This window comes from Fusarium coffeatum, assembly GCF_003316985.1.
Source record: "Fusarium coffeatum strain FIESC_28 chromosome Unknown BRIP53273_contig_180, whole genome shotgun sequence".
Classification (NCBI taxonomy): domain Eukaryota; kingdom Fungi; phylum Ascomycota; class Sordariomycetes; order Hypocreales; family Nectriaceae; genus Fusarium; species Fusarium coffeatum.
The window spans coordinates 3,508-30,309 of NW_022157973.1; the positions used below are offsets into that span (position 1 = coordinate 3,508).

The 26,802-nt window shown below is 49.3% G+C and overlaps 9 protein-coding genes across 9 annotated transcripts; 4 read left to right on the forward strand and 5 right to left on the reverse strand.

Moving 5' to 3' along the window:
• Positions 1-298: 298 nt before the first annotated feature.
• Positions 299-1,885, reverse strand: FIESC28_07997 (uncharacterized protein; the record flags this gene model as incomplete). The annotated part of the gene is made up of 1 exon (XM_031162136.1): positions 299-1,885. The coding sequence occupies one exon, from the start codon at positions 1,883-1,885 to the stop codon at positions 299-301; it is 1,587 nt and encodes a 528-aa protein (XP_031013759.1).
• A 688-nt stretch (positions 1,886-2,573) lies between these two features.
• FIESC28_07998 (uncharacterized protein) lies at positions 2,574-5,447 on the reverse strand (the record flags this gene model as incomplete). Its single annotated transcript, XM_031162137.1, has 2 exons — positions 2,574-5,160; positions 5,218-5,447. The coding sequence occupies 2 exons, from the start codon at positions 5,445-5,447 to the stop codon at positions 2,574-2,576; spliced, it is 2,817 nt and encodes a 938-aa protein (XP_031013760.1).
• A 2,563-nt stretch (positions 5,448-8,010) lies between these two features.
• FIESC28_07999 (uncharacterized protein) lies at positions 8,011-8,817 on the reverse strand (the record flags this gene model as incomplete). Its single annotated transcript, XM_031162138.1, has 5 exons — positions 8,011-8,363; positions 8,424-8,503; positions 8,553-8,557; positions 8,623-8,727; positions 8,815-8,817. The coding sequence occupies 5 exons, from the start codon at positions 8,815-8,817 to the stop codon at positions 8,011-8,013; spliced, it is 546 nt and encodes a 181-aa protein (XP_031013761.1).
• Positions 8,818-10,026: 1,209 nt separating this feature from the next.
• FIESC28_08000 (uncharacterized protein) lies at positions 10,027-11,109 on the forward strand (the record flags this gene model as incomplete). Its single annotated transcript, XM_031162139.1, has 2 exons — positions 10,027-11,000; positions 11,055-11,109. 2 exons carry the CDS (start codon positions 10,027-10,029, stop codon positions 11,107-11,109), a joined length of 1,029 nt encoding a protein of 342 aa, XP_031013762.1.
• A 673-nt stretch (positions 11,110-11,782) lies between these two features.
• FIESC28_08001 (uncharacterized protein) lies at positions 11,783-12,303 on the forward strand (the record flags this gene model as incomplete). Its single annotated transcript, XM_031162140.1, has 3 exons — positions 11,783-11,798; positions 11,870-12,070; positions 12,140-12,303. 3 exons carry the CDS (start codon positions 11,783-11,785, stop codon positions 12,301-12,303), a joined length of 381 nt encoding a protein of 126 aa, XP_031013763.1.
• Positions 12,304-12,708: 405 nt separating this feature from the next.
• On the reverse strand, positions 12,709-14,038 carry FIESC28_08002 (uncharacterized protein; the record flags this gene model as incomplete). The annotated part of the gene is made up of 5 exons (XM_031162141.1): positions 12,709-12,817; positions 12,868-13,047; positions 13,097-13,265; positions 13,318-13,854; positions 13,915-14,038. The coding sequence occupies 5 exons, from the start codon at positions 14,036-14,038 to the stop codon at positions 12,709-12,711; spliced, it is 1,119 nt and encodes a 372-aa protein (XP_031013764.1).
• A 5,351-nt stretch (positions 14,039-19,389) lies between these two features.
• FIESC28_08003 (uncharacterized protein) lies at positions 19,390-20,872 on the forward strand (the record flags this gene model as incomplete). Its single annotated transcript, XM_031162142.1, has 3 exons — positions 19,390-19,518; positions 19,585-19,654; positions 19,710-20,872. The coding sequence occupies 3 exons, from the start codon at positions 19,390-19,392 to the stop codon at positions 20,870-20,872; spliced, it is 1,362 nt and encodes a 453-aa protein (XP_031013765.1).
• A 1,042-nt stretch (positions 20,873-21,914) lies between these two features.
• FIESC28_08004 (uncharacterized protein) lies at positions 21,915-22,684 on the reverse strand (the record flags this gene model as incomplete). The annotated part of the gene is made up of 3 exons (XM_031162143.1): positions 21,915-22,064; positions 22,122-22,430; positions 22,481-22,684. 3 exons carry the CDS (start codon positions 22,682-22,684, stop codon positions 21,915-21,917), a joined length of 663 nt encoding a protein of 220 aa, XP_031013766.1.
• A 500-nt stretch (positions 22,685-23,184) lies between these two features.
• Positions 23,185-25,059, forward strand: FIESC28_08005 (uncharacterized protein; the record flags this gene model as incomplete). Its single annotated transcript, XM_031162144.1, has 1 exon — positions 23,185-25,059. One exon carries the CDS (start codon positions 23,185-23,187, stop codon positions 25,057-25,059), a length of 1,875 nt encoding a protein of 624 aa, XP_031013767.1.
• Between the last annotated feature and the right edge of the window lie 1,743 nt (positions 25,060-26,802).

A 26,802-nucleotide genomic window follows, 5' to 3' on the forward strand; every position in this document is an offset into this window, starting at 1 on the left:
TCCACAAATACTTACAGGTTCTGCATAGGGATTCAGTAATCACTGTGTAGAATAACCATATAAGAGACAGAGAATGTAAACAGGACGTCAAATAGCTAAGTAGGCAATCCACCACTATGGCAGCAGCACGGGTATCCGCCTCTGTCTTCCATCCCTCCGACTTTTAGGTGTGTACAAGCTTTATACAAAGTCCATGTTTCAATCAATACTCCCATTTTAGTCCGCCTTAACGCCACGCGCAATGCAAATTGAGCTCAAGTACCTCGGGATACATAACCACGTTCATCGTGCCAGTCTATTAGATGGTCCCAAGCATTATGCTCTCCAGCATACCCTCCATTTGACATGCGTTTTGGGCTCTCTCCGTCTCGGCCTTAACACGACGGTGTAGCCTCCTGAATCCATCATGCAATTCTCCTGAGCCACTGACAAACTCCGAGTAGAGATCGAAAAGGTGAAGACCAACCTCGACACAGACGCTCAAATAACGGGGGTCGCAAATATGGCGACAGACCCATCTCAGAATGGGCTGAACTGTATGCTCATCCCGGGACTCCAGAGCATCTCGAAGGGCGCTTCGGTGGCGGAGAGCCAGGAGAAGATTGAGAACGTTGAGTGGAGAATGGTCGGGGCTTTGGTCATCGAGGACCAGGTCTAGAGCACGCGCATAACGAGCATGTCGTAGATCACTCTGCCAGGGGCGCTCCTTTTTCTTGGCCGCCCGAGGCTCGTTTGCGATAACAACGTCAGCCCCTTCACCAGCCATATCCAGGTTCTTAGCGGAAGTGACCCGACGCTTGCGCTTCTTTCGCTTCGCATCGTGGGCTTCTATTGTGCCAGATACAAGTGCGGCCATTTCCTTTTCGCGCTCGGCTTCTTTCTTCGCCTCGGTGCCATTAAGACGGGTTCGTACACTGAGGACACCAGACTGCATACCAACAGCAAGATGGCGGTCGCTTGCATCGGCATCATCACTAGATGGGATGACCTTGACGGATAGAACAGGAGATTGGTACTTGGTGCTTGAGACGACATTCCACCCCGTCGTCTCAAAGACCTTAACGTGACCCTCGAGACCACCACTGACCAATCGTCGACCATTGGATGCCAGGCTCAGAGATGTAACAGTCTTTTGGTGGTTGGTGATCATGTGTAGGGGGCGCGCAGCGACCAGGTCAAGAACGCTGATCGATTCACCGGCAGCGGCAAGGACGGTGGTTCCGGTTGGCATCGAGAGGACATCCTCAATAGGCGCCGCATGCTTGAAAGTCATGACAGCACTGTTGCTTCCTGTTCGTGGATCCCAAAGCTTGACGGTCGAATCGTAACTTCCAGAGACGACCATGTTAGACATTGTACCTGGCATGAAGTTGGCGCATCGAACGTAATCGGAGTGGCCAACAAAGGTAGTAGTGGGATCATTGCTAGGGAGATCCCAAAGTCGCACGGTCTTGTCGTCACTTGTACTCAAAAGAGTAGTCAACTCAGTTGGCGAGAATTTGGTGGTCCATACAGGCTGCTTGTGGTGCATCCATGTCTTGAGGATGGCTCTGGAGCTAACATCAAAGACCTGGATCTTTCCGGTGTCGTCGCCTGCCGTCAAAACCCTTCCATCTCTTCTGATTTCACCACTGCGCGCAACATCTCCGAAGCGCGTGACCGTCTTGATAAGCTTGCGCGTCCGGTTCGAGAAGATCTGCACGCGTGTGCCTGTTGTGACCGCAAAGGAATCGTTGTTGGACGAGATGTGAACGACGGGAAAGTTCGTAGGCGACGGAATCAGGATCTGGTTCTTGAAGTTCTGCCAGTATCGCTGCTCTGCAGTATAGGGCGTAGGGCCAGAAGGCAGCTTAAGCTGTGGTAGGGGTCCCACCTGAGCTGCCATTGTGTCGTTTCGCGATGACGGACTGTTGTGATGGTGCTAGGAGTTGAGCTGCTGTCTGTGTCTGCTTGCTTCAAAGTCGCCGTGATTTTTTTTCTGCGATAAGGATAAGATATGAAATTTAGATGGCTGAGAAAATACAGTGGGGTGCGTGCATATAGATACTAGCCAATTTAGGTTAGTGCATATTCTGCCTCCAAACCCAAACCATTACCATAGTAAGTCGATAACACAGCTATGAGGAAAGAATATATTCATGAGATAATAGCTCAAATTTTTGATTAGACACAAACAATGGTACAGCGTCAATATAAGCAATTCTAGTTGATGACGGCTCAAATCCTTTTTCTTAGAGATATCATAACAGCACCATACACCAGTTGCAACTTATATCGCACTGCCCGGAGACTCCAACGTTGATGTTAATAATGTCGATTGCATTTTTTTAAAAGTCAAGTTGGTGCAATGATAAGTGAAGTGCGTTGAATACTACCACAGCTGGGTAGTTATGGTATATATGAATCAAATTCTAATTTTGTCCGTCTCCACCACCTGGACATCTAAAAGAAAACTCCAACGTTGCCTGCCTGAACTATCCTCCCGTCTTGCTTAACTCAAACGCCAAAATCATTACCAGTGACTACGATTATAATAGTGTACATCTCTTCTAGGTCTCGTTACTTCCGTTGAGCTAATAGCCTCCCCTTCTTCTGGACCTGCCTGTCCCAATATCAATACGCTGCATCTCTTGCATTAGTGCCAGCTCCTGGCCGGTGCCATTTGCACCGCTCATCACCGGCATAGGGATCTTGGCCGGAATTGGTGGGCCTCCATAAACCCCACGATTCTCGTCTTCAAAATCCCATGTGCCCGCACGAGGCAATCCTCGAAGCGAAGCGTTGCCATATGGTGCCCTCTCCTGGTAATTATCCTTAGAAATTGGAGCCAGTGGGCTTGAGGCTGCTGGAGAGTTGTCCGCTGATACTCGGTTTGTTCGTTTTTGGAGGCGAGTGCGACCAGCTTGGGGAGGCGTGCGAGGCTCTTCACCGAAGGAATAAGACGTGTTCACGGCAGACATCGAATGACGTCCGCTACGTGGGGCTCGTCGGTTGCTGGGAGGCATTGGCTTGACCCCTGAAAGTTGAGGTCTTGAACGAGTTTCGGTGCCAGGCTCTGGCTTCTTCTTCTCTGGTTCAGGTGCCCATGTCTCCATCGGAAGATGGTCAGATGGGTCGATCTCGCGCCCGTCATATGTGATGATCTTCTTTGGCTCCTCGTCCATAAAGTCAGGTGAGGGGCTTGTTCCGTTTTTGGACGAAACAAGACTGGGGTTGAGAGCATCATATGAATCAGGTCCAAATGGAATATCCGATTTCCTCCTTTGGTCTTCGATAGGAGGTGCGGGACTCACTGACTTGCGCTTGATTCTGTGATGAGGGTTCGGACTAGTACGCGGGTCAGGAGACACGCCGCGATGCCTTACGACTTGTTGTTCAGGTGGGTTGTAAGTAATAGCCCGTCGGTTATAAGGTTGAACCGCGTACGCATGCTCAGGTGGTGGCTGGCCATAGCCTTGATCAGGTGGTGGCTGATTGTATCCTTGGAAGGATTCGTTCCTAGGGCGTCCTCGAGTAGATGTAGGCATGCTGGGCATGCTCTGCGAATGCTGTCTTCGGTCTTGCCGGCGATCTTCGTAGATAAGGTTTGTCAATTCCTGAGATTGGCTTGCATCCAGTCCTGGTACAAGGGCCGCTGGCAAAGCCGGGGGCGCTTGGTTGTGTGGGGATTGCATGTGGGTGAGACTCATATCAGCTGGGTGGCCTGTATAATTGCCTTGACCATTGTGATGGTAATATGCGTTATCTGTAGGACTTCTAGAATAGCTCCGTCCATGAGATGGTGACAAAGCCACTTGCCAGTCCTCGGGATTCTGGTAGCCCCGGGGAGACTGCGATGGCGAGTAGTCTTCTCTGTATTGAGCAGGGACAGGAGATCGCCGAAGGACCAGAGGCGCAGGGCTTGGGTTGTCATCAAAACAGAGTTCGTCAGAACGCTGGAACTGTGAGCCATTCTGTGGGTTCTTTTGTGCTGGTGCGCCAGACATCTCAGGCACATCCTCAACGGTGGGCTGCATAGATCGATAATGAGGATCATAACTCGCGTCATATGAGCTGTGTCTCGGCATGCCATCATAAGCATTCGAGTTGGGAGAAGAGGCTTGATTAGTAGCGGGGGCTGAATCATAATTCCGGAACGCTGGTCGACCTGGGTAGGGCACCATCGACTGTCTCTGAGCCTCATGTCTCAAAACGTCATGTCTCATCTGTGGGAGCTTGTTTGGCGACGTCTCCATGCTTCTCCTCGGCACAAGTTCTTGACCAGAACTGTTACCTCTGCTACGGTGTGCAGGTGGAGGTGGGGGGTGCTCACTCTCTACAGGTGAGTACTGTCTGGGATCATCTAACAATGCTTGTGGTCGCTCATAAAAGTCTTGCTGAGGGGAGTAATGACCACGAGGGTCCATCTGTTCGTGTTGAGGGGCATATCTGGGGCTGTACTCGCGATCGTCGTATTGTCGAGGCTCATCATAAGCGATCATTGACCTTCGAGATGGGCGAGGCGCCTCTCCGCGGGTCGGAGTTGTATAATCCTGGGGCACATGCCCATGTGGGGACGTAGAATATTGATCCGTCTGACGGCGGGATGAGTGCGAAGGTGGTGTATTGTACTCGACAACTTGCAAAGGAGACTGAGTTGGTACAAAGTTGCCTGAGTGTGAAATCTGCTTAGCATGTGCTCGTGGAGGCGTGCGATGATCAGGACCAGCAGGCGGTTCAGAAGGTGCCGCTGCTGGGACTGGTGCAGGAGCTGGCGCAGGAGCCGGTGCTGTTGTCGGAGCTGAAGCTGGTGGTGACACAGCTGGAGCTTCGCCCGTGACAGGGTCCGATGGCAAAGGCCGTCTTTTTACGGGTGTTCTCTGCTTGACAGATCCCTGCTCTGGTTCAGCTGGAGCAATCTGCTTTGGCTTCGCTGCCGGCTTGTCGGGCTTTGGTCGAGTGTCGTAGAATGTGATTTCAACTCTGATTTCACCGGCGTATTTGCCTTTGCAGGTCAACGTTTGCCAAAAGTCGTTTTGTCCACCACCAGGAACAATGATTGCTCGCAAGTCGATCCATGACTCTCCGATCAGGTCTGTTCGCTTATCGTCTGTAAAGATGGAGAGCTTGAGTTGGTAGTAATCTGGGCAATCATGAACTGTAAACCGTAGCTCTTGATCCCTAATTTTTGAGTTAGTGTGAATGATCCTCGATAGAACTCGACATTTAAAATCTTACCATTTTGGTGTTTGTCCGCCACGGACGTCAGTCGTTGTCTTCCTGGCTTCCTTTCCCAATCTGGCCGCACAGTAGGGATCTTGCTTTCCGATTGTCTTGCGGTTTGGCAGGTTTTTGGCTCGGTCGACGATAGCGACCAGGGTTCCGATTTCTGGACCGTCTACCGCAATATCGGCAAAGATGCCTGCAGTGTGCGCCGCACTCATGAGGTTCTTGACCTTGGCTGCCATTGCAGCTATGCGCACAAGAGCGGGAGTGGCAGTGGAGTGAAGAAGGTCGAATTGGATGAAGGGATCTCGATAATCAGCGCGGTCGGTTTGTTTACATAGACAATGGTTGCTGTTGACTAGAAATAGCTCGGTTTTGGTAGTTCCAAAGTTGGACTGGTATCAGGAACGATAGATTGACTAGCGCAAAAGCAAGACGACGCCTGAGAGAAAAAAGTCGAAGCCAGAACAATGAAAATAGCCGAAAAGAGATAGACCAGAAAACGAATAGTCGAGAAGGTAAAGTTTGAAACGAACCAGGTGGGCGTTGATTGACAGTACCGGACTAGGAGGAATTTGGGTATCGAATGGAATTAAGCTTTGGTAGAGCCAGCGTTCCGGATTGCTTGTGTTGAAGAACGGGAAACAATCGATCGAATTGGGGCGCGAAAGAGAAGAGAATATAGAGAGAGAACAGGCTGAGTGAGTTGGATAGAGCGATGACGGAATGACTGGCGCTGCTTGCAAACCTAGGCGAAGCGAAGCGGATGCGATGGACAAGATAGTGATATAGAGCTGAGGAGCTATCGAGTTAGTAGACCAGCCGCGAAGGATTAAACTCTTTGAAGATTGAATAAAAGAGGGTAGAGTTTCTCAGATGGAAGAGAGCATTCGTTCACTCTCTGTTAGAAATGAAGACCATGGAGCAGGATATCGAAGCGTTGTATACGGCTGGCTTGCGTGTGGTTGGGGGCCGAAAGCGGTAATCGAGCGGGTCACAGTGGAACAGTAGCAGTGGAGCCTCTGACGGGAGGCTGGGCTTTGGGCTGGAAACAAGGAGGCTGGTGCACCTACTGCAGGGGCTGAAGCAGCCCCTAGAGCCGCCTATTCGCCAAAGAGTTCTGGGGGATTTGCAGGGAATCTATGCCCAGATTTAACAGGGAAGCTCTAAAGTTTGTGCGTCCAGGGGATTGGAACCTTGGCAGCATTGAATGGGCAGTTGAAAAGTCGCGTCACGAATAGACAGATTAGATTCAATACCTAGGTAGGTATGGACATGAGAACTAATGGAAGGTCTTGTTTCTTCCGACCTCCCGCTCTCATCCGAATCGAATCGAATCAGGGGATCATTTCAGGGACTGAGTCGTTGGAATCCACCTCAACCTGGTCCGGCATTTCAGGGACGAAGACAGACAGACAGACCCCCATCAATGGTTTCATCCGGATCATCGCTTTAATGCTGTGAGGCATGATGAGAAGGCGACTATTCCAGCTGAAGAGGTACCAAGGTACCTATTGTATAAGCTATCCCACCAGTCAGGGCTCTTCTTTACCCGCACTGCCCTACACCACACCATGTTCAGGAATAGAAGACATACAGTAGTTTCTAATGTACGCGCGTGTTTGGCGAAGTCATGCTCACAGCCACACAGATATTGCGTATACTGTACTGTATGTTTGAAAGCACCTCGGACTCGCTCGCTATTGCCAAGCTCCTGGCTGACGTTGACAGTTCCACTTGCCATTCATCATTCTCATTTAACTCGAAATTCTATGTCTGTATTCTGTCTTGAATCGTATCAGCTCATTCATTCACTGTTCACGAGATCAGTTGTGGTCAGTGCTGTCCATACCATGTCCAAAGTCTCTTTACCGCCTTGGATGGCTGGAATTATGTTCAAGTTGGGCTAATGGCGGGAAGCGGACAAACACCAGACCAGCTTTCAAGCCTAACTATGGGCATCTATTGATCGTGCACCCAGGCAGGGCCCATCTCGACTGTGGGACTACCTCCAACAAAGGTAAATCAAATCGCTGAGGTGCGCCGCAAACCCAAAAGCAGAGCCAGGATAACGGGCCCTGGACGTTGAAAAGACCCCTGCTTTTGCATGTCACCTGAACTGTCGGTAGGTCTTTGAAATAAACGGCCCTGAACCTTTCCGAGTCTAATTGTGAGATGCCATGTCCTTTGACAAGATCCCCGATTCCATGATCCACTGATTGGATCGTTCTCGCCAGAAACAATCTCACCAGAACATTCATCGTCATCATTATCGTGATACTGAATCCGGTTTGATGACACAGCATCCAATGTTTTCGGCGGTTAAGGGCACTTGGTTGCCATGGGAGACGACAGAATTATTAGTGTCAAGCCCCTCATTGTAGACTTTAGAGCATGAATTCTCAAGCTATTGACTACTCCTCTCGGCTGACGTTGAATCCATTACCCACCAGTTTCACAAGACGGCCGTCCGTTACCGCATATGCTAACAGAATCCCAGGTTTCACCACCAAAAATCCGTTTCTGATATAAGTGGGTAGAGAGGTGAGGCGAGGGAGAGAATCCTAAGATCAAAGTCAACAAGGGGCGTGCGATATTGTTCGATGTCAACAAGATCCAATATTTTCCCACATCTAGAATGCATCGAGACCATGACGGCATACCTAGTCACGATGGATGTCAACACAGACTGTTTAATTTCACACGCATTGAGAAAATATGCAAAAACAGAAGTTTGCTCAAAGGAATGCCGGCGATTGTTGTTGGTCATATTGTGTCATTGCATATGTTTTGCAACTAACTTAGTTACCAATCACAACTCGTAGCGAGCAGAGCCGCAAGCTGCTCAAGATGCTTCTTATCGACCTCATCAAACCCGTTGAGCTCAGCACAGTCGATATCAATGATAGCCACTAGCTTCTTAGAACCGTCGTCCTGAGCAACGAGGATAGGCACAACTATCTCGCTCTTGCTGTCTCCATCACAAGCAATGTGTCCAGGGAATTCCTCCACATCTCGGACCAGCTGTGTCTCTTGAGTTGCGGCCGCTGTACCACAAACTCCCTTTCCGAACCTGATGGTCTGACAAGCGACCTTACCCTGGAATGGGCCGAGGATGAGTTGGGGGTCTTTGGAGGACTTGTCGAGGACGTAAAATCCTGTAGTTGAAGGCATGTCATTATTGGATACCATTAGAGCCCAGAAGGGTTATGACCTACCGGCCCAGTTCACGTCTTTGCTGGGTGAGGCCAAAGATTTGTATGCATGCCACAGCAAAGAAGCGGCGTTGGAAAGATTGCTACATAATTGTCAGCCATGTAGATGAGAAGAAGCCCTGATTTACTCACCAAACCTATGAGTAGTAATAAGTTAGAAGGTGAGTCAAGCACATCCAATACTCAAGGCAATATGACGAACCCAGTTGCGCTGGTCAGTAACTAGACCTTCAGCTTGCCAGAGGACTTGCTCGTAGGCATCGTCTTTGGTGACGCCCTCGGCAAAGTTTGACGCATCAGCATGAACCTATACAATGAGTCAAGTCAGTCAGTCAGTTAAATCTCTGAGTTTAGGAATGCAGCATGTGTATAACAGAAGCAGACTGAGCCATACCATCTTGATTCTATCGGTAGTCTATAAATCTTTTGGGGGACAACCAAAGTAGCAGTGACAAAGTTAGCGATATGCTTTAATCTGTTCTAGAAGAAATTTCGAAGTCGGTAACAAGAAACCTGGTGGAGTTGACGGGACTTGATCGTCGGTATGAATTTGTTACTCCCCGCAAAAATGTGCGCCTGTTATGTCATTTTAGCGGCAGTGAGAACTTACAATGACTGGCTATACAAAGAAACACAATACTTAACCATATCTTGACTGCAGTCTCTCACTTCTACGCCAATGTATTTCATAGGACTTTGTCTACATACTCACAGCCAGGTATCGTCTTCCTATTCTGTAAGTATTCGAACACGAGCTGCATATCAGCAATGGCCCACCCTACCTAGGGTTTGATGTCGCAGATAACTGAGATGAGATCCATTGGAAAGTCGATTGACGACCCCCATAGAGTTGACCGCTACTGTAACTACGGATACTAAGTTAACCTAACTAACACGTAGATCTCGGCTGATGAACGTCTCCATTCAGAGCCTAACTCTCTGATGTTTGGAGGCTGGTCAAGAGCGAGGCTGTATTTGACGATCCAATGACAGTGGAGGTGAAGAAATTCCCGAGATACCTTAATGCAAGGCACTCGCCGATCTTTTCTTTCACCGTGAATTGACCCCCTGAAGCCATGCCTGACTTGTACCGGGGCCATGCTCGCCAAATGCAGATACTCTGCATATGGTTTTGACAACCTTGTCATCCGCTCTTTTGCAGTCCTTGTTGATTTTGGTTTACTTAAGGGTAGGTCAAACATACAGCAAAGACATATGTCTCTTGATTTAGATCATTAATATTGTGCTGTAGTAAAAAATGGTAATGTATCGATTTATGTGGTCATCTATCGCAGTATTAAGCTCTGGTATTGCGTAATACGTGTCTCGGTAAAGGCACGTATGAGAAAAGTGTGATGAATATTCAGAGTTTTTATGATACAGTACAATAGCCATTTCTAGATTTGTGTCCCATAGCATATCATGGCTGGAATAGATGACTGACGTTTTTGTGACAGTTCCTGAAGATCTGCGCCTCTAAGAATTCGCCGACGTCAACGAACAATCTGGCCAATGACGCATCACGTTTCGGGATTTGGAACTCTTGGCCTCCAAAATCCACCTCCAAAACTTACACATATCCTCTTCTATAGCTCATCTGATAGCCATGAGCTCTCGAATGCCATGGCGACTCTGCCAGAGTAGTCGACCTTTACGCCAATGGCCACTTGTTACAGCCAGCTCATTGCTACAGTCATCAATTGCGCTGCGAATAGCATCCCGTTCCATCCATAATGATGGTCCAAAGAACTTGAACCCGCTCATCAACCCTCCCGACGTCACGCGACCACCGCCGCTCACTCTTCCTCGACGCAGAGACTTTGAATCGGCACCCAAATATTATTTTGAGCTGGGAAAAGGATACCTCAAGTTCTACAAACAGGGTCTCAAGAATGTATGGACGAGCCGACGTCTTCTTCGCGAAAAGCTCCAGCGAACGCCCGCCGATGATCGACCATCCATTTTCCGACCTCACTATGTTCCCAAGACATTCTCAAGAGCCGACTGGGTCCTTCTCTGGCGGGTGCGACACGATATGATACGACTGCCTCTGTTTGGACTAATGTTGGTTGTCATTGGGGAATTCACCGTTCTGGTCGTTGCCTACGTTGACGCTGTTGTACCATACCCATGCAGGATACCTACCCAAATATTCTCGGCGCTAGAGAAGGGAGAGCAGCGTCGCAAGGCTTCCTTTGATGAGCTGGAAGCAAAGTACCCTCACGGCGTCCTTAGCCCACGTGTTACACAAGCCGTCGCCCGCGCGCATGTCCTCAAGAGTCTACACCTGAGCGGTACCATATGGGATCGTCTAGGCTTTATGCCTCCTGGCATGTGGCAAGCCAAGGGACGGTATCGCATGGCGTATCTGGAGGGTGATGACAAGAACATCCTGGAGGACGGTGGACCTATGGGACTACACTACGAAGAGCTAAGGATTGCGTGCGCAGAACGAGGTATCGACACGCTTGGCAAGAGTGAGACGGAGTTGAGAGGATGGCTCGGTGACTGGCTACGCTTGACGGCCTCTGAGGATATCGATGAGAGAAGACGACGCATGGCCGTCTTGTTTCTAACTAGGTATGTGCTTCAAATATGTGCTTTGGATGATATTGCTAACTTTAAGTGAACCAGACCAGAATACTGGCCTCAACATCGGGATTTCGCTGTGCCTGAGTGGCAGTTGTAAGGTGCTCTGTACGGCACATGAGAGGCCAGATACCCATGCAATATAAAAATAGATAATGATCAGCAAAGTCGGCACTCTCCTCCCACGTGTAAATCATGAGCTATAAATCAAGGAATTGATGTGATAGGGATGAAACACTATTTGGTCGTGGAGAAACTAAAAGAACTGTGTATGGTCAGTAAGCTGACCAGAATTTTGAAGCGATAAAGGGAATGAATGAATAGCCGGTTCTAGACTATATTCACCAAGTAAGAGACAAAGAATAATATTGACTCTTCCTCTATGGCTTGAAGATGGCAAAAAGCACGTGGCCACCATACCTACTGTACTGTACTGTACTGACCGTATCCGAGTCATGGAGTCTTTATGGAATCTTCCCCCGCGTGGTCTTGGTCTTGGTCTTGGTCTTGGTCTTTACCCGGTTGAGACGGGAGTGATAGTGATCAATTTGTGGGGGAGGAAACATGTGGATGATCTCATCCCCAGATCCGCCGAGGTTCCCATCACATGTAATCACTAAAAACGACCCCCGGATTCTTTTGAAACTTCAAGTCAACGACCTTCTGCCACATTTATAAACCTCGGCCAATTCCCCACGTTTTCTTCAACTTTTCTGTAACTACATCCATACATCCATACTCTTCAATCTCACCTCCTATACCTCTCAGTCGCCATGTCTCTCAAGAACGGTACGTTACTGATCCCATGATATACCGTCTCTGCCGCTCCAAGACCAATCTGAGACTGATTCCTTTAATAGACAAGTTTCCTTCCTCGGCCGCCTTCGACGCCATCCAAGCAGCCATCAACGCCAGCGACGCCGATCGCAAGGACGCTATCAAGCAGGGTAACGGCATCTACGCCTTTACTCTCAAGAACTCGAGCGGCGATGAGGCCAGCTGGCATATCGATCTCAAGGAGTCCGGCAAGGTAGCAACCGGCACCGGCGAAAAGCCCGACGGTAAGTTGCGACCCCGACGCGCGCGCGTCTCTTTGCTTGGCGCAGACCTCACTGACATCCACGTTTTAGTCACACTAGTTCTTTCAGAAGAGAACTTTGGCAAGCTCGTCGCTGGCAAGGCCAATGCCCAGCGCCTTTTCATGGGCGGCAAGCTCAAGATCAAGGGCAACGTTATGAAGGCGACCAAGCTTGACCCTGTGCTGAAGAAGGCCCAGACCAACTCCAAGCTGTAGATTAAGCGTGTCTTTTGTGCCCTTCGGGTTAGCATTCTGCATTGTTATTTGTTTACATTTGTATGATATCAACTTGCTGTATGTCAGTCGCCCCATACTACCTGGATGCGAACGCATATAGGAGTGCGAGTCTATGCGTCAATGCCAATCCTGATACCTTTTATACACAATAAATGAGAAAGAGCAACTATGTCCTTTGATCATGACAGGGGTTAATTTGTCTCGATTAACGCCTATCTCGAGCCTCTGCGTCCCTGTGTTGTGTAACTACAAGTGTACTGCTTGCGAGCTTACTGAATCCAGCAAACAATTCTGGGTATAGGACTGAAGCTTCTCTTTGAAAAAGGCTTTATTTTTATAGCGTTCAATGTGGCAGGCCTTAATGCTCTTATTCTATTTCCTGTCTTAAACCCAGATAGCTGCCCTTTGTATTTCACGCTTCGCCTGTTCGCGAACCTCACGAACAATTTCCCCCGTCGGCTGCACCTTGTTGATAAGTCCAACACCAGTTCCACTATCCATATCGTTAGAGCTATAGAAATGGGATAGGATGACTGCACTTACGCCCAGGTATTAACAATATAGCGAGCTTCTTCCTCGTGATAGTCTTCTTTCAAACTTCGCTGACACTCCTCGAGACTCGTTCCAGCCATAAACTTCTCATGGATAGGACCGACAATGGCACGTCCATCGTAGAGAGGTCCCCAAAGAGGACTGTTTGTTATCCTGTCGTTAAAGGTAGACCTATGTCGTGTGAGCATTGGGCACTCAGGGTGAAAGGTATATGACATACTTGAGCGTGGACACGCCGCCATCTACAGCCTCAAGGACTTTCTGTTTTCGGATATCTGGATAGTTAGACTCGGGCGCGGTAGTAAACTGTAATTCATATGTCAGTGAGTCGTCGTAAATTTGATCCTGGAGACCACTTGCCTTTGTGCCCATCACGACTCCCTCCGCGCCTATGTATTGTTAGCCTTCCATATAACAATAGCCTCTGTTTTATATACTTACCTAGAGCCAGGGCCCCGGCGACGCCTCGTCCATCTGCAATTCCTCCTGCAGCCACGATACTTATACCTCTATCCGGAAACTCCCTATCCAGCATATCTCTCACTTCTGGGACCAAGCTCACGATACCCGAGCCTTGGCGAAACTGATGGCCACCAGCGTCAACACCCTGTGTCACCAGCACATCTGCACCGTCTTGCACTGCCTCTCGGGCTGCAGCTACATTTCCGACCTGTACAAACACAACAGGAGGGTGTTCCAAGCTCTTAAGGCTGGGGATGATCTTGCTGTGCGGCTTGAGATCACCATCCGGGGCGAAGAGCCATATCGCTGCGGGGCGGTTCTTGGCGATAAGCGGCAGTGCCGTCTCTTGAAAGTAGCTCATGGAGTTGTGACTGGTGATGAAGCTTGCTCCAACTGGAAGTGTGCCATCAGATGGTTGATCGGCCCCAAGAAGTGTCCGGACCTCATCAAAATGAGCTGCAAGCCTGTTGACGTGCTCCGAGTCGGGTTCGATATAAGCCGAACAGGGGAGGAAACCTATTCTTGAATGTCAGATAACCCAGAAATTCCCTGCCACGGCTTTCAAGTAAATCTTACCGAGACCGCCGGCCTTGGTGACTTCAGCAGTCATAAGAGGCGTAGCTATTCCGAGCATCGGTGCATTGCTAATGAGGGGGCTTGTCGCCCAAGGAAACCGGCCGATCAACTTGGAGGGACTCATTATGGTAGAAAGATGGTCTTATGTCACAAAAATTGTTGAAGTACCAAGATCTCAAGGTTGTGTTTATTCAATATGAAGTATTTACTTGACACGACGAAAGTGGATATAGAGTGTAAGCTGACCTCGTGGAGATTTGTCATATATCCTCGGAATCGATGCAGTAGCGGGACATATATTGCACCGTGATCATGAGCTCTCCCTCCGTGCTTGTATCAGCAGTCCCACTTTCAAACATATGGACAATTGCTACTAGGATGTTGATATGTTGGAGATACAGCATCGTCAAACGGAGAACCATATAATAGACCTGAATTTTGAATGATACACTCTTCTACCCTGTATCGATTTGTTTGTTCCCGTGCGTAATTGTTTGATAGGATCTGGGGCAGCACTCCCAAAATTTGAATAAGACTACCCTACATCCATACCCACATACCTACCCAGCAATATGGTTGATAACGTTACCTACTCGACTGGAATAGTAGCTGTCAACTTTAGCGATCCGATATGTCTCTGATTTGTTTCTCGTCTAAACACGACAGGGAAAGTCCAAGTCGCTCATCAAATCTTATTGTTGAAGCGAAATACTTTATGTTAGTATTTCCATGGACTCTCGTTCGGATATCCGATGTCCTATGTGAGTTATCACTGAACTTGCGCGAAACCAGGGGATCTGCCATGCCAGTCGCCTGCAAGCTTCATGATATGAAACCCTGCTCATACACAACGACATAAGAGTTCGAGACCATAACCGTTGTATCCCCCCACGAATATCAAACAACAGGAAACGGAAGAGAGTTAGCATAGATTAGGAGTTTGCATCGTATTTCACCCTGTGCCATGGGTAAAGCCGGCAAAGGTCTGTACCGAGTCTGACCCTGTCAAGGATGTCATAACAACTGTAAACAATCAATCAAGGGTCCAAGTTCAGATGAAAATGCTTTGGACGGATGACGAAGAAGCACGTAATTGTTTAGACGACTAATACAGCAGATACTGGGTTGTATAATATTCCAACGTCTCAAGGTCGATTATAAGCGATCGATCGTAATTGCAATTGGTCGATCCCAAGTTGAAGTAACTAAAACGAGCTTTGACAAGTAGAATTTAATTGGCCTACGTATTACGATGTCATGCAATGACTGTCTGTTTGTTTGGCTGAGGACGAGGACGGGGACGAGCGAGCGCTAGATTAGATTAACTTAACTTACCTTAGCTTTTTCGGAAATTTCAACAGGGAAAAAGAAAACCAAATCTCCGAAGGTGACGTGCAGACAGACCAACAGCCTTCACTTCGTATGTAAACGGAAACAGGGAAATTGAAAATAAAAATAAAATAAGGAATTGAACATGACGAGGTTTTTCAATTGAGTGCAATGAACAAGACTGGGATCTTGCTAGATAGATAGCTATGGGTACTTGGTGCAATGTAATCCTGGCAGGGCAACGGCTGAGGACTGGCATTCAATTTCGAGCAAGTAACACAATGTATGTACCTGTTTATGCAAATGGAGAGTGTCGTCAAAATGTCTGTGAGAATAGTAAAGTCATGAGGCTTGGGATGAGTGAGGTGTAGAATCCTACAGGGTCATAGCATGGGAGTACTGTAAGATGAAACATGACGAAAAAGAGGCTCGGCGAGAGTGAGGCTCATCACCACAAGTTCTAAAAACAGTGACTACAGACAGCACTCTGCGTAAGCTTGAGCCGCAAAACCGCCGTTGATGAACAGGATTGACCGATGGATGTGGCGAGTATGTGTGTGTACAATACAGAGGCAGAGAGGCTGTGTTAACAACTCAACTGTGGCGAGTGAATGACATGACAGACAAGAAAGCAATTGTTTACTGGACGAGTGACCTGAGCCTGCATTAGCTGCAGGGTCCAGGCATCTTATTATTAGGTACAGCACAGCACAGCACAGACTGGATCATTGGCAGGAAGGTTAATTAGGAGACACGCGATACAGAAAAAGGGAGGTGGAAGTCGATGCGATGAGTGAGAGTGAGCGTAAGTCGACAAGAGCCAGCCGAGACTGAGAGTGAGAGCCGCCTCAGGCGGGGGGACCCCTGGTCGAGATATCTCTTCTAGGCCTGTTGCTGTTGTTGAGACCGGGGTAGCTTCAGCAAAAAGGCCAGAGGCGCATTGTTCTGCGGTGAACTATTGGATAATTTCACGATCAAGACCCTGCTCGATGGAGAGGAGAGACATGACAGATGATGAGAAGCGGAGACAGGAATCGCAGTCATCGAGAAGAGTTTTTCCCCTTAAGCTGTACATAGAGGAGATCGATTCCGTGATCTTGATCCTCATACGATGAACGAGGGAGAGTAGATAGGAATTTGAATCGGATCAATGGGCAACGGAAAGGTTCCATGTCTATCGTGGATCAACTCCCACTCACTTCAACAGCGGATTGGATGTCTAAAGCCAAGACCCCCCAAGTGTGATAGACGGGCGCTAGTAACGTCTTGACTCTTTTGGTGTGGTGCTGTACAGTTATTTTAGCTTTTGTGGTTGCATGCTTTTCATCAATATGCAGCCTATAGAGTCTGCTTTCGTAGAATAACCATTGACGTCCCAGGAAATGCTTGAATGAGTCGCTAGACTCAACGGTAATAGTAGGAGAAAAGAACTTCGAAACAAAGGTTCAAAATAGTGCCTACTCTATTCGTTGATGCATGTTGCGGTCAAGACAGGATCACGACCAGAAGCGCGGCATTTTAGTGAAGCGAGGTAGATCGTCTGCTTCCCCATCTGTTCCAGTTCAGGTCAGGTCAGGTCAGTCTAGCCTAGGTACAAGTGAATGTTGTACAGTACGGAGTACATACACGAGTGAGAGATATGCACAAGCTCAAGCTCGGAGCTCCCCATGCACGCACAACACGAGACAACATAAGTAGATCCATTCTCCTCAGATCAACTCAACTCAACTCAATTGAATTCAATGGAAGGGGATGGGGTCATTCTCGAAATTGCTCCATGAATGTTCTGACCGGCTGCAGGTCCAGGCAGGGTCCTTTTCTTCCGTGCAGAATGAGTGAACCAGAAGCAGATTCTCGCCGACAAGAACCTTGAATCTCAACCATTTGACCCATGTCGATAGCATCACAGACCAGATGATAGACGGTGAATGTTAAGAGACGAACGGGCCCAGTACCGGTACCTGAAGAGAGCCTGGGAAATTGCGCATTGGTCCAGGTAGAGTTTTGTACCCCGGCTCTGCCGTTGGGGTACGGTACGGTACGGATCCATCAAGAGATACCTCCATACCTGGATAGGACATGTACCTACCTTAGGGCACTCCACAGCTTTAGCGGACAGCGCCGAGTCAAGTCGTTCATTCAATTCAATTCATTGGGGAAATCCTGCGAGGGCACAGACGGTGTTTGTCCAATGTCTACAGTATCCATAGGATGGGCAGTTTGGAGGGGATACATAACATTGTCAAAGCGGATCAACAAGCGACCACCAGACGAGAAGCAAAACACCATCAAGACAGATACAGATCTCTCATGCGAGTTTCTGTCAGAAGCTGCAAGACTTGGCTCACCGATAAATCTACGTCAATGGCTATGTGTCAAGTGTTGGCCGCATTGTGCAGGTGACAACACCGAGGCGACAGGCTTTTTTATACAATCATGTCTTGTCTTTTGACCTGCGACCCGAGGTAGGATTGTCGTTGCTTTTTCATAAAAAGAGAGAGAATGAGAATATCTGACACTCAAAGGGGCTCAAGGGGGGATTGACTCAAGGTAGGGGAGCTGGAGTAGGTTACGAGAAAGATTCATGGGATGGATGATACTCGTCGCTCAAGTAGACATGAACACCTAAAGTCTAACTCGGCACAGTGTATCGAGAGACTTGGCATGTGTTGTTACTGTTGATAAATGACAGAACTTCCCATATCATACAGTATGTAGTTCGGAAAGTGGCTGCTCATGCTCTGAGAATCCTCAACTCTGAGCCTTGTAGACGGATACTCCTTTTCGAGGTACCCTGTTAGCCTCAAAATGCGAGTACCCAATCCAGGTCCGGCTGGTGCTGAGCTGGTCATCTCCCTAGACGGCTGGCCTGGACCCTCTGAAAGCCCATGTTGGACGGCGGTTGCTGGTTGGCGTATGGGAGCTGTTAGTGCTAGGCCCTGACCCCCTGAGCACCTAGGGTGGGCTCGCTTGTTCCATTCTGTAGCGCTCTTATCCATGTCCGCTTCCATTAGGTTGCCCGCCCTGTGGCCGGGGACCGGGGGTGTTCCCTAGCAGTCCCAGTGGAGTTGGACCGCTGATTTGATTTCTGAGGTGCCTGGCCTGGGCTTTTTTCCTGCTCCGTGAGGTTGCTGTGCTGAGAACTGAGGTAAGACGCAGGTGCAGGTGCAGACCAGGCAGGTACCTAGCCCGGTAGCCCAGGCGGACAAGTAAGGTAATAGTAAGGTGAGGTGGTCTCCTCTCCCGTGCCGGTTCGGGTCCAGTCTCGTCTGTCTCTTCCACTGCTTCTCTTTCCCCTTTCCTAAACTTGATCTCCCCATCAACGTTACCGACCGTCGTCTTGCTCGCTCTCGCTCTCTCTTGGGGCGTTCCCCTTCGATCGACTCTCCCTCCGAATCGACTCGACTTTAATCGATAGCCTTATGAGCTGCCTTTTCTCTATTGTTTTTTGGCATCTCTTCTGTTAATTCTGGTGAGTTGATTTGACTTTTCTGCGTTTATACTGGGCCTGGCAGCCCGTCTCGTCTGTCTAGGTGGTGGTCTGTTCAGCTGTGTTGTGGTTCGGTCATCTCCCCGACAAAAGGGAGCTCCCAAGCCGTGGATATTCAACCGCCTTGCTCTGGTCTGCTTTGGATTGCCGCGCTCGATCATTCCCTCAGGCCTCATCAACCCGACGAATCCTACCGGCGACAATACAGCATTTGGACCTTTGCAAGACGCGTCAAAACGACTATTTCGGCTTCGCCATCAGGGGGCTTGCACATTGAAGCTGCGGCTGGCGGCTGCGTCCCCGGGCTAGAAGTGTCTTTTTGCCGCGCCTCCAATCAACCCCAGCACCTGGCAAAGCAACCCAACTTGACCAATCTAACCGTCGCCTCATCTTCCTGAGTTGTCCAACCGCGACCAGCGCCACTACTTTCTGTTTCTCATCCGCTTGCTTTCCTGCGTTCTGTGCATACTGCATCCAACATTCCATCAGATCTCGTCAATACTGACCATCATTTTGTGCTTTGTGCTTGTAGGCATCGATTTGTTGAGCCCGTTTCGATCCCAAGCACGATTTACGCCCTCATCGCGACGACCGAATTCCCCGTATTTGTTCAAACATAGCATAACGGTGGTCTCTAGACCGCCTCCGCCGCCGAAATGGCTTCATCATCATCCAACGTCGTCGGTGTTCACTACCGAGTAGGCAAGAAGATCGGAGAGGGTTCTTTTGGTGTCATCTTCGAGGGTACCAACCTCCTAAACAACCAGCAAGTTGCTATCAAATTCGTTAGTCTCCGAATTGCCGAGTGCTTCCTTCTCTCTGTTGAGCTAGCAGTACTGACATGATCATAGGAACCTCGCAAGAGTGATGCCCCTCAGTTGCGCGACGAGTACCGAACGTACAAGATCCTTGTTGGCTGCCGTGAGGAAACCCAATTTAGATTGAATTTGACCTTTTGTGCTAACACGAAACTCAGCTGGTATTCCCAATGTTTACTATTTTGGCCAGGAAGGACTCCACAACATTCTGGTGATCGACCTGCTTGGTCCTTCGCTTGAGGATCTCTTCGATCACTGTGGCAGAAGGTTTTCTATCAAGACGGTCGTCATGGTCGCCAAGCAAATGCTCTCAAGGGTGCAGACCATCCACGAGAAGAACCTGATCTACCGCGATATCAAGCCCGATAACTTTTTGATTGGCCGTCCCGGCACCAAGGCTTCTAGTGTAATCCATGTTGTCGATTTCGGCATGGCCAAGCAATACCGTGACCCAAAGACGAAGCAACATATTCCCTACCGCGAGCGAAAATCCCTTTCTGGAACTGCCCGATACATGAGTATCAACACTCACTTGGGCCGCGAGCAGTCCCGCCGAGACGATCTTGAAGCTCTTGGCCACGTTTTCCTGTACTTCCTCCGCGGTGGCCTTCCCTGGCAAGGCCTGAAGGCTGCTACGAACAAGCAGAAGTACGAGAAGATTGGCGAGAAGAAGCAGACTACTGCTATTAAGGATCTTTGTGAGGGCTTTCCCGAGGAGTTCTCCAAATATTTGACTTACGTCCGCAACCTTGGATTCGAGGACACCCCCGACTACGACTACCTTCGCGAACTTTTCACACAGGCGCTCAAGAACACCGGCGAGGTCGAGGATGGCGAGTACGATTGGATGAAGATCTCTAAGGATTCGGGAAAGGGATGGGACTCCAAGAACCACAGCAATGCCTACCTTCACAACCCCAATGTTCGCCCTGGGCCTTCCCAGATGGAGCTGCACAGCGGCCATCGTCCCGGGAATACCACCTCTCACCAACAAGCACAAAACCTTACTGTCGGCCGTTTAAACGCCGCGCAACCCCCTCCTCCCTCTCCGATCAAGCAGATGGGCAAGCAGAGAGATCGGCCAAGCGCCCCCGGCGCATTATCAGCACAGAGGGGGAGCGGGGTTTCGGGTCTCCGGGACATGGCCACGCCCACTGGCTCGACTCAGGCCCAGTTCCAGAACAGTGCCCAGAACCTGCCCCAGCAGCCGAGGACCTCCCAGCAAGGCCCGGCGACCCAGCCCACCCAAGCTAGCGGTCAACAGGCTAACCCTCAGCCTAGTGGTTTCCAGAAGCTTATGAAGACCCTATGCTGTGGTTAATGCCTCTCGATTAATAGCTAAGACTTTTCTTTGTTTCTTCATTGCTGCGGCGTTGTGCTTCAGGATCTGTATACGACGACAGACCGAGTTTGAAGAGGATCGCCCTATTTGTTCCAACACGGGAGATGGTTATTGACTGAAACACCCGGCAAAGCTTTGGCTACCCTGCAGATAAAGGCGCCTGTAGATGCTGGGTGCAGTATCCTCGACGGGACTGGTTTGGGCACGTACCTCTTCCTGAGCCAATCGTTCAAGTTTTATTACTCGCCCAGAGAAGCCCCCGTATTCGAACTCGATCCCCATCATCCCGGTACCTTAGAACCCTTCCACCACCTGTTGGTTCCTGCTATCAGTCAAAAATTCTCTTGGAATCGTCCTAGAGGGAAGCAGACGTGGCTAGGAATCACGGCAAAGGGCTTTCCTTTCTCATGTCTGACAACCATCACGAAATTATACTAAAGCCTCGTTTAATCTTCAGCACAGCGCAGCACGGCGCAGGGAGACGGTGTAGGGCAGCATTTTTGGGTCTGGTTGGGTGTTTCTTCTCTTATTTCTTATGACGCTGTCCATAATATCTGTGTAATCACCGCGCGAGACGAGAGGGACCATGGGGTGGCCTGACGGTGCCCAGTCTTGCCTGGTGTAGATGGAGCGAGCAGTTAGCGTGGGGATGAAGTTTGCAAGTTTGGTGATTTGTTGTGAATGAAGATAGAGCACTATGGGGAGTTCTCGTTTTGGCAATTTTTAATGGGAAAAGAAAAAGGCGTCGCCATCTTTATCAACGTTCCCCTGTTCCAACTCTGCACGTATACTAGTAATCGATATGTAATAAACATCATCATGTATCTGTAACATTACACGGCTCTTAATCAACGGCAGAATAGCTGCCAGTCGTAAATCTACTGCCTATGAAATCCCTTTTTACCCTTTTCTGACCCGCAATCCTATCAACATCTTGGCTCAATGGACAACTTCATGGCTGGACTTGAATCGTCAAAGCTAAACATCCAATTCGCAAACAAACGTTTTATTTGTGGATAATTTAGGTCAGCTTCTGCTTGATGAAGAAGGATCGGAGATGCGAGAGCTGCCAGGTGCAAGTAATGCCAAGGACAATAAGCTGAATAACGATCCATCGGATAACACGGGCATTTGTAGACTCGGACTGGTCTCGGAACTCAGCCTCTCGCTCCTATATACCTGGTCAGCTCAAAATCACTATAGCAATCGAAAAACGGGTAACACTTACACGCTGGAAAACTTGTTCTCTTCGAATATCAGCAAGACGGGCGTTGAGGTCCTTAACACGCGATGTGATGTCCTGAATCTTGCCCTTGTCACTGCTCTCAATCTGGTTGGTCTCGCCAATTACGAGGTCGAGGTTAAGCTTGATGCCGCCGTTGGGGTTCTTGGCAGAGAGCCATGAGGTGCGGCCAGAGCTGGATGACGGGGTGAAGCAGATCTTATGGTCGCCAGCATCGGCAGCGGAGAAGGTGAAGCGGCCGGAAGACAGGCCACGCTGGGAGACAACACGGTGGTCATTGTCGAAGATTTCCTGCTATTTGTTAGCGAAGGGTTTATATGAACAGCTGTTCAAGATGAACATACGTCGACATTGATGTAGATGCTGATTCCGTCATGCTTAACCCAGGCCGATACTCGCTCGTCCCATTCCTCGGCGGTGTAGTGCCCGACAACAAGTGTGTCCTTTGGAAGCTCCTCGTAGAAACACTTGGGAGTTGTGCCGTCGATGAAGAAGTGTAGCGCATTGACAGCAGCGCTGAGCGATAGAACAGGAAGTAGGAACTTCATGATGGCGACTTGTGTTGCACAAATGGATCCGGCGCAATCGAAAGGCTCGGTTTATATTCGGGGGCGAGGCTTTTGTCGATGTGTAATAACGAAGTCGTATCGTTGAAAGTCAATGGTTGGAAAGTATTGTACGGATAGCTGTCCCCCTTTGGCTCTGGCTTTAGCACTGGCGCCCGCGAAGCTGCCACGTTCAAAGATCGGCTTTGGGTCAGGGGTGTTAAGCAGTGTCACGTGGAGATAACGATTCCCGATTCTGGAGAGAATGGAAGCGGCGCATCTTTAGTTACTTCACTTAAAACATCCCCAAATTTCAACGCGTCCAACGAAAAGACCGGTTCGAGCCCGACGAGAAATTTGAGAAAAAAACCTAACAATATCGAGTACGACTATATAAACGGGTAGCCAGGTTTGATAATTTTGGTGATGAAAGGTCGAATCTAGAGGTTCTTGGACCAAACAACCTTACATTTGTTTACCCTCGTCAACGATATACGCCAACCATGACTTCTTCCGACGTACGCGATGTTCTCAACTTGGGGGATGGAGCTGCTGGTCCCCGTCCGAACAAGAAGCAAAAGATTGCTGCTCCCAGACCAAACTTGAAGGGTTTGGCGCGTGAAGTACACAATCTCGGCGGCGACAATCCTATCGCCATCGTCCCCGAAGTCACACATTTTAAAAAGCGACGCTTTGCCAACCGGAAACCTGCTGCTAGATGGGAAATGCGTCCATTCAAAAACTCGGCTCGTGGCGATTCCGATTTCATTTTGCGACATTGGAGGCGGAAGGATGAGAAGCAAGAGGAGAACGATGCATCGCAAGAACATACCAGTCAAGGAGAGCAATCGCAACCGCCCAAAGACGGGCTCGAGGATTCTGCTTTTGCAAAATACAATGTGCAGGTTTCGGTACCGCAGTACAGCGAGGGGCAGTATCAACAGTCACTACAACATGTTGATTGGACCAAGGAGGAAACGGACTATCTGTTGGAGCTGGCACAAGACTTTGACCTTCGATGGCCCTTGATTTGGGATCGATACGAATGGAATCCTCCAGCTACTAATGGAGAGGCCGATGCGGACGGTGACGAGAGCAAAGCTATTGTGCCGGCAACAAGGTCCCGGACACTGGAAGACCTCAAAGCGCGGTATTACGAGGTTGCTTCGAAGATGATGGCAGCGCAGAAGCCCGTGCAGTACATGACACAACCCGAGTTCTCCCTCCATGAGCTTATGGCACACTTCAACCCTCAGCAGGAAAGGTTGAGAAAGGAGTTTGCGCTGAACGCCTTGACACGGTCACGCGAAGAAGCCCGCGAAGAAGAGTCTCTCTTGCTGGAGATTAAGCGAATACTGGCACGCAGTGAACGATTTAACGACGAGCGGCGTGAGCTGTACAACCGTCTCGACTATCCCAGATCGGACACAGATATCAATGCCTTCAAGTCCTCTGCTGGTCTGCAAAATCTTTTGCAAAATCTGATGACCGCCGACAAGACTAAGAAGCGCAAGTCGCTCATGCCAGGCGACGGCACCAGTCCTTCTGGTACCGCACCCCCACAAACTGCTGCTGCTGCTTCTGCTGCTGCCACGGCTGCCGCGGCAGCACAAGAGGCAGGGCGACGCGAAAGTACAGCTGCATCTACAGGACCTCGTGAATCAACAGCCCCAGCTGCTACGCCGACAGCTGCAAACAATAAGAAAGGCCAGCAACAGCAACAAGAGCGACGTAAACTTACAACTCAAGAAGAGCTATTATACGGTGTCACTCATCACGACCGACTGGGATCTGGGCCAACTTTCCGTACCGAAAAGATCAACAAGTTATTCTCGCACAAGTCCAATCAACAGCAAATGCGCATCACAAATGTGCTCAACGAACTGGACGTGCCTAGCAAGCTTATTATGCCTACCGCAGCGACTACTCACCAGTATGAACAGCTGCTTGCTGCAGTCAACAGCCTGCTTGATGCTCGTAAGGTATCGGACAAGCTTGACCATGAGATCAAGACTGAGCAGGCAAAGAAGGCGGAGCGCGAGAAAGCTATGGCGCCCGAGTCCACCACAGGTAACGACCCTGCTCAACAGGAGAAGAAGGATGGTGAGGATTCAGAAACCCGAGCCGCCACCGCCACAGCGGAAACAAGCAAAGGAGAAACAAATCGTAACGCCACGTCTGCCCCTGAAGATGAGAACAAGGATGCTTCAGAAACAGCCATTACTGCCGAGACCCCGGTCGCTTCGAACAAGGAAACGGAACAAAATACTGAAACCGACAAGAACGAACGCCCCGGCAGTAGTGGCGGAAGACAGAAACGAAGTGCTAGTGTTCTTAGCAGTGTCAGTGACAAGAGCAACAAGCGGCAGAAGAAGTAAGATACTGGAATGTACCGTCTAAGTACCACAGTACATCGGTCTACGCGCCAGTGACTTGCTGCACGTAACCAACTTCAGCAACGTTCCTGCAGGAACACAGGGATCTCCGAGCCGGCATGGCAGCAAGATCTACCAGGTTCGGCAGTCGTTGGTTTGGGATTTGTTATACGCATGAACCGGGCTTTGGCGAGACAGGGTATCACATGAGCTTGATGTGTGGGCAAGATAGATATATGGCTGTTCAGACTAGAAGTCATACAGATCTTGTCTTCTGAAACATATCATGCTGTGTTGAAGCGCCGTGAGTGGGGACTCCTGTGTGACTGTTCAAAGTCTTGCATTAGCAGTAGCTTACGCCCTTCAGGGGCGAAGTTAAGTGAGGGTGTTGATGTCAACAGATGAGCGTCCTGACTGCGTGGGGCAGACAGAAGATGCCATCCTCATCTTTGAGCTTGCATCAAAGTGCTCATTCAGCGAGTGCAGTTGGTACAGCCAGAGATCTTGGCGAATGAAGTACACCGTGAGGGATGCAATGGGCGCTAGGAAGCGTGTTGGATACCAGGGATGACGTTGCGTTAAAGAATCTGCAGTTCATCAGCGGCTGCAGTGAGGCTATCTCTTAATATAGCAACATGTTTCTAAAATAACCAACGCATCGCCCCTGAAGATGATCTATCCCCCTGGTTCAGTAAGACCCCTGGAGAATAACGTGGCTAGGAGTGAGCGTAGAGAGGGCACCCGGCATCTTGGGCCTGTTCGACTTACTTCCAACGTCGTTGTTGTCATCCTTCTACTTACCTAAACAGGCCTCCAAGCGCCAATCGAGTGGTTCAGATCGACTTGGATAGCGCTGCCATTCCTTCGGAACCTGCGTCTTTGGCGCCTTGGAGACTCAGGATGGGGCGTGGCTCCTATAATAGAGAGTGTGTGCATGGTGTATAGATCACAGGAGCCTCAACAAGGGCCATGACTTGGGAGAATGAAGTCATCTTGATATCTATTTTGAGCGAGACGCCCAACACCTTTGCTGCATGATGACAAGCGAACGCCGTGGGTCGGCGTCTATAGTCTAACAATAGAACAGATTCACTGCTTCTCAACCTGCAGAGACGATGATGTGCATCAGGATATCTGATCTAAGATAAGATTGACCCTTGCTAAGCGCCAAGATCATGACCATTCCTAACAACTGTGCGATGAAAATAAACTATGCAGATGCAGGGCCGGCGCTTAGCTGGCGGTTAGCTATAAACTCGTGAAGCACCATTGGATATAGGACCTGTAAGGCTAGGGTCAACGCCGTTGATGTATTTTTAGATGAAACGACGGCGATATAATTAGAAATCCATCTCTGCAATATATTATATCGTTGTCCTGAACGATAAATATCCTTGTGGTGTTGAGGCTCTTTGATGTGACGTCTATTGCATCCAGTAAAACGCCTTATGATTGGCTGACAGCTGTGTCGACCCACGACTTCGCGAATCGATCAATCCGATACTCATAGGCCGACATGTTTTAATAATGGCATCTCCATTGAATATCAAGAGTCGTCCGACTACGGATTAATAGCTGGAGTTTATTATAGGGCTGATATCGTATCCGTATGGTCGCTCACATTGGTGATCATACCCATGCATGCTCGGACATGAAGTCAAGATCCGACATATACACCGGAAAGACATCTTCAATCTGATATTATTCAGCTGACGAGTACCAAGTGGCGAGGCTGGATTCAGCATT